Source organism: Galeopterus variegatus, unplaced genomic scaffold (genome assembly GCF_000696425.1).
Source record: "Galeopterus variegatus unplaced genomic scaffold, G_variegatus-3.0.2 Scaffold26, whole genome shotgun sequence".
NCBI classification, from domain to species: domain Eukaryota; kingdom Metazoa; phylum Chordata; class Mammalia; order Dermoptera; family Cynocephalidae; genus Galeopterus; species Galeopterus variegatus.
Genome location: NW_007726137.1, coordinates 1145008 through 1154010, shown reverse-complemented (window position 1 = coordinate 1154010; position 9003 = coordinate 1145008). Strand labels below are relative to the sequence as shown.

Here is a 9003-nt window from a genome sequence, read left to right as displayed (position 1 = left end):
GGAACCCGCAGCATGGATGGACTGGCAGCGGTTCATCTGATGGTCTGGGGACTGCGGTTTTATGAAAGCCGGGTTTTATTTTAGTTGTGAAATATCACATCCTATTTCAGAGTCCTCAAATTGTTCTCCACTTCTTGCAGAGAGTAGCTCCATAGGAACACGTTTCATTGTGTTTGCCTGTCCTCTCTCTCTTCCCTGGCCTGAAGACACGTTGCCAAGCTGGCCTCCCCAGGGGCTGCCCACCCGCTCCCCACACATCAGTCGCTTGATGAAAGAGAGACAGTGGCAGGACAGCAGTGCCCACACTGTATTGTCCCAGATTCAAGGTGCTGTTACAGCAGGGAAGATAAATTACATCAGAGGAGCAGACAGATGTACTTAAATACAGGAGGACATATCCCCCCAACTAACCACAATTTACAGACAGTTCTTACAGCTCAGAATTGACACCAGGGCTTGCGCAGCAAAGACTCATCACACCATTAAGGGCTGGTTTTGAAGATTACAGACATGCAAACACAAGGAATGTACACACTGGAGGCCACAAATGGCCCTTACAATACATTCGTCTGTGCAATTTTCGCAGAGTCAGGGGAGAGTGGGGGCAGGACTTCGTGGCACCAGGGCTCCCAGAGAGGCTGCTGGCCAGGGCACACCTCACACTCCCAGGGCCAAGCCAGAGCCTCTTCTGGGATAGAGGCTAAGACTCAGGGCAAAGCCCTGACCCGGCCAGCAGCACGTACCCAGCACCAATGGTCAAACATGAAAGATCTGGACTTGTGGGACTCCTTTCTGGGGGGTGCAGCCTCAGGAGGCTTCCGCATGGGTTACCCCTTTTGGTCGGGTCTTTCCTAGGGTCTGAGGTGGGATACAGCTCAAGTTCTGGGCATGTGGAAAAAAGCAGCTTCATCTAACAGCAACTGTTTGCGCATCCCTATTGTGGCCTGGCCGGCCACACCCCGCAGAGCCAAGTAGGGGGCTGGGGCATGTGGGAGTGGACCAGGCGGGAGCTGGGTCTGGGCACTGACGGGAGCAAGACTGAGAGAGCAGAAAGCTGGTCAGCTCAAAGAGATGCTGGGGCTGTGTGCTGGTGGCAAGCAGCATGCAAAATGCCAAAGCTGAGTCAGAGTTAAAGCCACACACCTCACGTCACTGAACTTTGGGTTGCCCAACCCTGCTGCTGGTCCTTCCTTCCCTGAGGGCCAAGTGGGGGGCAACGCTGGGGGGCCCAGCCCATGCTCCAGCTGGTGCACGGGCACATGCAACCCCACCTGGCCTCAGGGTGGACAAAGTTCCCCTCCCCCCATGGGCAGCCCTGTCACACCAGCACCCTCAGCCTTGGCCAACACCACAGGCCCAGCCTGGTAATGCCCGGCCTCTGCCAGAGCAGCGAACTGCCATCTGGTGATGAAGCCAGAAAACAAGGGCAGACGGCTTCCCCCAAGACAAATGGGAGGTCACCATCCCCCCGCAGGCCCTCTTGCCCTGGGTGGGAGAGTGAGGCTGGGAGGAGCTGGCAGCTCTCCATCTGCTGGGTCAGGGCTCACCTGGGGTCCCCACAGAGCCAGCTGCTCAGGACAGACAGCTGAGGGGCACAGTGTGGGGTCAGAGGCCCCCTGGGCAGCTTGCATGTGGCTCTACCCCAGCTTGGGGCCACGAAGGGAGGAGTGCCCGCATGCCAGGAGTGAGGCCTGGGCCCCAACCTCCCTTCCCTGAGCTTCCCGTGACGCACACCCGGTGTGGGGCCAGCTCTGCTCATGCCAGCCCTGTACCCACCCCCATAGCACGATGGGCTCTGGAACAGAAGGGGAACCACTGCCACCCGCTCAGCAGTTTCGTATGGCACTGGACAGGGACGAAGGCCAGAATCGTCCCAGGCCCCAAGAAGACGCCGTGATCAGGACTGCAGTCATGTCCGTCCACCACACTGGCATTGAGCAGACCTGGAGCAGAGCTGCACCCAGATGGCTGAAGATGCCTGAGGGTACCTGGCCCACCTCACTGCCTCACCACCGCTACTTGGGCTCACTCTCAGAGACTGACGCAGCATCTGCTCGGGCGTCCCTGGTGACCCCGGCCTTCCTGGGCCTCTGCTTGGCCTTCCTCAGCATGTGGACCTGCCCCGAGGCACGTGGGGTCAGAAGGCCCTGAGGGACCCCAGGACACCCCGTGTCATCACAGCCCCATTTCACAGGAGGAGGAAGACCTGGCAAAGCTGCCCTGGCCTGCAGTCCCACCCGACCACGGCGCTGCCCTCAGCCCACACTCTCTTTTCTTTTTTTTCTATTTTTTTTTTTTAAAGATGACCAGTAAGGGGATCTTAATCCTTGACTTGGTGTTGTCAGCACCACACTCACTCAGCGAGACAACCGGCCATCCCTATATGGGATCCGAACCCGTGGCCTTGGTGTTATCAGCACCGCACTGCGAGCCAACCGGCCATCCCTATATGGGATCCGAACCCGTGGCCTTGGTGTTATCAGCACCGCACTGCGAGCCAACCGGCCATCCCTATATGGGATCCGAACCCGTGGCCTTGGTGTTATCAGCACCGCACTCTCCCGAGTGAGCCACAGGCCGGCCCCCACACCCTCTTTTCTGAAGCCCACTGAGGACACACCAGCACCATCCAGGTTCCAAGGGCACTGCTAGCCACTCTGCACAACCCACCCCAGCCCACCTCACCTCAGCTGTCCAGCCTCACCCGAGTTACCTTAGGGCCGGCAGCCGAGATGATCATATGTCCAGGGGCCTGGACCCAGGGCTCACCATCCACCTGCACAGGAGTGGCCTTGAGGAGCGTGACTCTGAAGTAGGAGCCCTGGGCGATGCGGATCCCAGAGCGCAGCCCACCCTGGACCTGGCCCTGCAGCAGGAGGGTTAGGGGCTTAGCAGGGCCTACGGGCACCACCCAGAGCCACCCGGGTAGGCCGTACTCACCATGTGCATGACGCCTGTCACACCCACCACCTCCAGCAGCCCGTCATCCATGCACGGCTTCTTGAACCTCGAGTCGCTCTCAGAGCCCCAGAGGTCGGCCCCTGAGCCCCAGCTGGCCCAAGAGAGAGGGCACACTGGTGTAGGCACAGGCTGGGCAAGGCCCAGGGCCCTGCCCGAGGCTTCTCGGGAAAGCCAAAGCACAAGGCAGAGGCCCAGCAGGTCCTCTGGGGAGCCCCACCCGCCCTCACCTGGGGATGTTGATGAAGATGAGGCCCTCGATGCTGGGCAGCTCCACCTCCTGCTGCCCCACCTGCAGGCGGACCTCCTTGTGCAGGCTGCGCGAGTGGCTGATCTTCTGCAGCCCGACCCGCACATACACACCCTTGTTGTGGAACCTGCAGGAAGGGATGCACCTGCCATCACCAGATGGTGGCCCCTGCCCCCCTGGAGCAGCCCAGGCTCCACCCCTGCTCCTTGGTACCTGCTGGTGAACTTGGCAGGCTCCTCCTCCCGTGCCTGGTGGAAGTCCAGGCTCAGCTCCGCGTCTATGCCAATGCCACAGTAGTTGCTCATCTGCACAACCTGAGGATCAGGGACTTACCTCCCAGGACCCGGGTCACCCCCACAAGGTGCTCCCGAGGTCCCCAGGGTGGGCCCGGCCTCCTCTCCAGCCCAAGCCCTCCACTGTTGCCAGAGCTGCTGCCTCATGGGTGCCACTGCTCAACAACTGCCAGCGCCACAGCAGAAAATAATGGCCACGTGGTGCCAGCTATGCTCTGGAGCCGCCATCCCTGGGCATAACCCCCCTTAAGCTGCTGCACTCTGGGCCTCAGCTGCCCCGTTCTCAGAGGAAATGGTACTGGTGCCTACATCAGGGTGTGGCTGGAGAAGGATGACGGCTTGGATGAACATGGTCAAGAATCACATGCAAGAGCCCAGCAGGGGGCCACACTGCTACCTTGGGAGGCTCTGGGTCTGCCACGCTGTTCTCTGCACTATCAGCCTCGTGTGCCACCAGCAAGATGGTCCAGCGGTCCATGAGCACAGCATCGGCCTCGTCCACAGACACCAGCACAGAGAACGGGTCTTCTCCGCTGTAGCCCGCCCCCCAGCGGAGGACCCGGCCAAGGTCGTTCCCTGGGACACAGGTGAGATGCAGAGGAACACCGCACACCTACCCACCCACCCACCAGCAGGGGACAGGGATCCACTACAGGCCTGAGAGAAGCATGGGGCAGGAAGGGACAGTCCTTGAGGCCCATCCTCTGACTCAATGGCTGCCCCCACCTGTTCCCAAGGGCAGGATGGCCACAGAAGGCTCCGGGCAGGCCAGGCGGTGCCGCGTCTCCTCCAGGGCAGTGAGTACCCAGCCCACGGTGCCGTCCCCACCACACACCAGCACCCGGAAGCAGGGCACCTGGGAAAACAGGTGCAACCTGGCAGGAGGAAGACAAGACGCATCCTGCACCAGCCACCATGGCAGGCATGGTGCACATGGGCAGGATGTTGGCTGCCCAGGCCCCCCAGGGGCAGAAGCAGGCCTCGGTTCGTCCTCACCCCATATAGCCCCTTCCTTTTTAAATGCCTATCTCTGGCTACCAGAGAACTTGAAGGTTCCAATATGGAATCCCAATTGGAGTTCCCACTGACCCGTAGACAGGGAGTAGGAAGCGCCCCCTCCTGGGGCCTGTGCAGTGGCCCAGCCTCCTGCGTCCTCCTACCCAGGCTGCACACAGTGCAGGGGGGCTTGGGCACTGCCCCAGATGTGGGGTTCTCCCAGACTCACCCAGGAAGAGGCCCCCCGTTGGTCAGCTCAAAGACCTGGTGAGGGTTCAGCAGCTTCCGGAAACTGCAGAGCAGCTCTCGGCCCTTTAGGCCTCCACTCTTAGGGTTCACAAATACGAGAAGGGGGCGGCAGTCTGGGGGCAGCTTCGTGTGCTGTCAGACAGGGGGCTGGGTTATGGGAGGACACCAGATTGGGATCCCCCACACTGGGGCTGACGGACAGTGTCCAACCCCAATGTGAATCCACTGGGCCTGGGGCTAGCCCCCTCCCAAGGAAGGCATAGCTGTGTCCTCAAACACGAGGCCTAGTGGGCCCCCTGGCCATCCACACCTCGCTACTGATCCTTCATGGCACCCCCTCCTGAGAGGGGCACCATAGGCTTCCAGGTGCTCCAAGCACAAAGGTCACAGCCCCACCGCTGTGAAACACACACCAATGGGCCACACCCCCTGCCTGACCACACAGCCAGAAGCCCAAGCTGAAAGCCCACGTCGACCCCTGCCTGGTGCCACTGGCCACTTGGCCCAGGCCTGCCCTTTGGAGGATGGCAGCTCCCAGGACCCCGCCCACCTCCACAGCAGCCTGGAGAAGCTGCACAGTCCAAAGGGCAGCCTCATGTCTCCCTTGGCCACAGGACAGAGCCCATCTCCCCACACGCAGCCTCAAGGGTCTCAACACAATGGGCCTGGGGACCCTATAACAGGAGCTGAGTTCCCCACAACAGGGGAGGGCCAGGTAACAGGAGACAGACAGTCCAATGCAGACACAGGGTGGGTGGCACGCGGCGGGCCGCGGCTCGGGGCGAGGATACACTCAGGGCCGTGTGGCCACCACTTACCACTCACCCCAGGCAGGCAGCTGACAGGAGAGAGAGGCAGACATCACCCACCCAGCCACAAACCCCCAAACTGTCTGCTCTAGTTTTTCTCCACCTGGACTGGAGTCAGGGCTCAAGGTGAGAGTTCAGGGGTAGAGCAGCCACGGACACCTGGGGAAGCCTCATGGGACCCTTGGGGTCCAGCAGGACTCCAGAACAGAGAGGCCACTGCGAGGCATGGGGTAGGGTCTGGGCTCTGGCCACCTCCCGCTGCTCTAACCTGCCAGGCAACCCCTCTTCCGGGCACTGCTAGACCCGTCCAAAGTCAGGGAGCACTACCTACTGGGTGGCCCCAGGTGCAGAGCAGGGGGCCCTGAGGCCTAATGGGCTGGGGAGTGGGGCCAACGCCATACCCCAGAGAAGGCAGGGGCCCAGCGGGATGTCGGCACGTGGTCACCACACACACTGGCCCTTGAAGAGGCACCACTGCCAGGTTCCAGCTGCATCTTGTGGCCGTCCCCACAGGGCAGAGACCTTAGGGTCCCAAGAGGACAGCCAACCCTGGCCTGGCGGTGCCCCACGGAGCAGATCTCACCCACCAGGCAGCCCTGGACAAGCGCTGGCCTCACTTTGGTCCCCTTGGTGTAAAATGGACAACATTCTCCCTGAGATGTCACGAAGCAGGAATGAGGCGGCACCTGCCAGCCATCAGCAAACACGAGAAAGAGATACCAGAGCATGGCTGGCCATGGGGGTTGCACATGTGCAGAGCTGAACTTGAAAAGCCAGCCTGGGGGCCACTCACTCACCAGCACGTCAGGGAGTACCAGTGCAGTCAGCGGCCGGCCCCGCACAGCCGTGTCCCTGACCAGCATGTACAGCCGCTCAGCCTCCGCGAAGCAGGCAACATCCAGCACCACCGCGCCTGCGGCAAATGGCCACGGCTCAGGGCAGGGACTGTCCCATGCACCCCACCTGCCATGGCAGGGGCTCAGCCACCTCCCACACCCCCAGCCACAGCCAGCTTAAGGTCAGCCTACCACGTGCACCACAGTCCTCACACCCAACCCTATCGAGCTACCCCTCTGCTATCCCATGGAGCCTCCGCCCAGGGCACCCTGGGGTACACGAACACCAGAATGGAAGGACGGTGGAGTACTTGAGATTTTGCACAATAAAACGCACAAACTCAGGAGCAGAGTGAGTTTTGGAAAAAACAGTTTTGAGTCTCAGCCACATTTTAGGAAAAACAGCAAAACCATGAACCAGGAAACAAAACCAAGAACGTTTCTCTGGCGCATGGCGGGGCTTTTCCACCCAACTCCAGAAACGACCTTTGGTCACACTGGACCACAGCCATCAGGAGCAGCTCACCTTGTGAGGAGTAGGCGTGGCTCACGGACACCACGGCGGCTGCAAAGGCAGGCTTCAGTCAGGGGCAGCCATGGCGAGGGAGGCACAGTGTGAGGCCCAGTAACCTCCCTCCTGAGAGCGCCCGTACTCCAGCAGGCACAGCCTAGCCCAGGCAGCCCCACCCCAGCCTCTGGGGCCAGTCCCTGCCACCTGGTTGGGGGTGACTTCACACCACTTGAAGGCAACTCCCCAAGAAGTGCCCACGCCCCCCTCCAGTAAAAGGGCTCCCTGCCCTGCGATGACAGGGGCCATCCAGAGGGAGAGGCCATGGAGGTGGGAAGCCAGAGGCCCCTCGGAAGAGGTGACGTGCCTGGGCCAGGAGGTGAGGGGGCCTGGCCTCGGCACTGCAACCCCATTGCCTGCCATCAGGACCCAGCCCCCGCCAGCAGCCTGCGGCCGGCCCCAGCAGTCACACCTTTGGCGGCCACAGCCTCCTGTAGCACGTTGCCATACTCCTGGGAAGACAGGCCAGGTGGCAGGCCACCAACAAACAGGGAGACGTGCGGGGCCACAGACCTGCTCTCTGCCACGTAGAACCTCGTCTGGCCCAGCTGCCGCACGGACGTCTACAGAGAGAGGAATGAGCATGTGGAGGTGCCACCAGCACTAGGACCCTCCACCCTCCTTGTCCACAACGGGAGACACTGGGATGACTCCTAGGGGCTGAGCTAAGTTTAGATGGAAAAGAGGAAGAGAGAGACCACAGGGGCTTCCTTCCTGTGAACAAGCCTGTCCACCACTCTCCTGGCCCCACCCTTCTAGAGACAGATGACTTATGGAGATCACTGCTGGCCAGGTCAGGTAGCACCCCAGCTGGAGAGGACGTGGTATCCCAGGGGAAAACACCCTCTCTCTGGGGAGGAGGCCATGGTTGAGGACTGGCAGCTCCTTGGGGACTGGTGTCCACACCCACTGACCTGCCGGATGTCCTGAAGCCGGCTGAGCAGGGGCTCCTCATCCACCAGCACCGTCCGCTGGACTGCAGGGGTGAGGGGCACAGCATGTCAACAGCAGGTTCCCTACCCACCTCTGCAAACAGCTGCCTGAGACCCGGGCACGTGGGAAGGCATATGGCAGAGTTGGCCAGAAGGGTAGGGTGTGGCCCATGTCCTGGCACCACTCTGGAGGAGCCCTGGATAGCCAGTCCAGGCCCATGGCCCAGAGCGTGCACAGAGACCTGAGGGCACTGACCACAGGCCGCCCGCTCACCTTGCCTGCTGCCCATGAGCACCTCTACAAGCTGGAAGCCCTCGGGACCCTCCGCCTGTGGGGTCAGAGGACAAGGCATCAGACCTGGGCCAGCCTCACACCTCCCCAGGACAGCTACAGGGGCAGCCACACCTGGTGGGGTCAGTGGCCTGGCCCACTGGGTACAGCAATGCCCACAAGTATGGCCAAGACTGGGGTGGGCCCAGGATACACACCTGGCGTCCAAGCAGTGGGAGGACCTCCTCTACCACAGACAGGGCTGTGCTCTGTGGGGTCACACGGATGGACACGTAGGCCACACCCACCCTGTGGACGACAGGCTCCTAAGCTGGGCCGCAGGGCCCCTCCCATCCCTTCCCACCCTGCCCAGCAGACCCTGTGCCCTGAGCCACAGGTCTCACTTGAGCCAGCCAGGGTAGATCTTCAGGACCTCCTGATCACGGGGCAGAGCCCGAATGACCCAGGCCTCAGGGGTGGCCTCGCAGGACCCGGGGCCTCCGCTGCCCTCCTCCACCACAGCCTCACCCCGGGCTCGCGAGTCCCCGGCCTGTGAAGGCAGGGGCAGCGCCTGCAGCTCGAGGTTACGAGGGTCCTCGCCGATGTAGAAGGCTCGGAGCGCCGCCTCCTGCAGAGGTGGGGTCGGGTGTGACGGGCGGCGGGCCACGCAGCCCCGCAGCCCCCGCCGCGCCCTCTTACCAGCACCTCCTCGCTGCGGGCCAGGCGGGGCACCGTGATGACCCGGCACTGATTCCTCCTCACGGCGTCGTCGCCGTCGAAGATCTTCAGGGTCTGCTTGCCTGCGCGGGGAAGCGGGCGAGCGTCAGGGCCGGGCCGGGGC

General features: G+C 62.0%; 1 protein-coding gene across 1 annotated transcript in view; it reads right to left on the bottom strand.

Moving 5' to 3' along the window:
- Positions 1-57: 57 nt before the first annotated feature.
- Positions 58-9003, bottom strand: part of DGKQ (diacylglycerol kinase, theta 110kDa) — a 16517-nt gene continuing 7571 nt past the window's right edge. The window contains exons 7-22 of the mRNA XM_008569534.1: positions 8862-8962; positions 8567-8790; positions 8381-8471; positions 8166-8220; positions 7874-7935; positions 7372-7522; positions 6918-6956; positions 6353-6468; positions 4727-4878; positions 4228-4376; positions 3899-4077; positions 3422-3522; positions 3189-3335; positions 2941-3052; positions 2714-2866; positions 58-2117 (exon numbers count right to left, since the gene is read on the bottom strand). Coding sequence (XP_008567756.1) covers positions 2016-2117; positions 2714-2866; positions 2941-3052; positions 3189-3335; positions 3422-3522; positions 3899-4077; positions 4228-4376; positions 4727-4878; positions 6353-6468; positions 6918-6956; positions 7372-7522; positions 7874-7935; positions 8166-8220; positions 8381-8471; positions 8567-8790; positions 8862-8962 — 1934 coding nt within the window. The 3' untranslated portion in view covers positions 58-2015. The remainder of the gene's footprint in view (positions 2118-2713; positions 2867-2940; positions 3053-3188; positions 3336-3421; positions 3523-3898; positions 4078-4227; positions 4377-4726; positions 4879-6352; positions 6469-6917; positions 6957-7371; positions 7523-7873; positions 7936-8165; positions 8221-8380; positions 8472-8566; positions 8791-8861; positions 8963-9003) is intronic.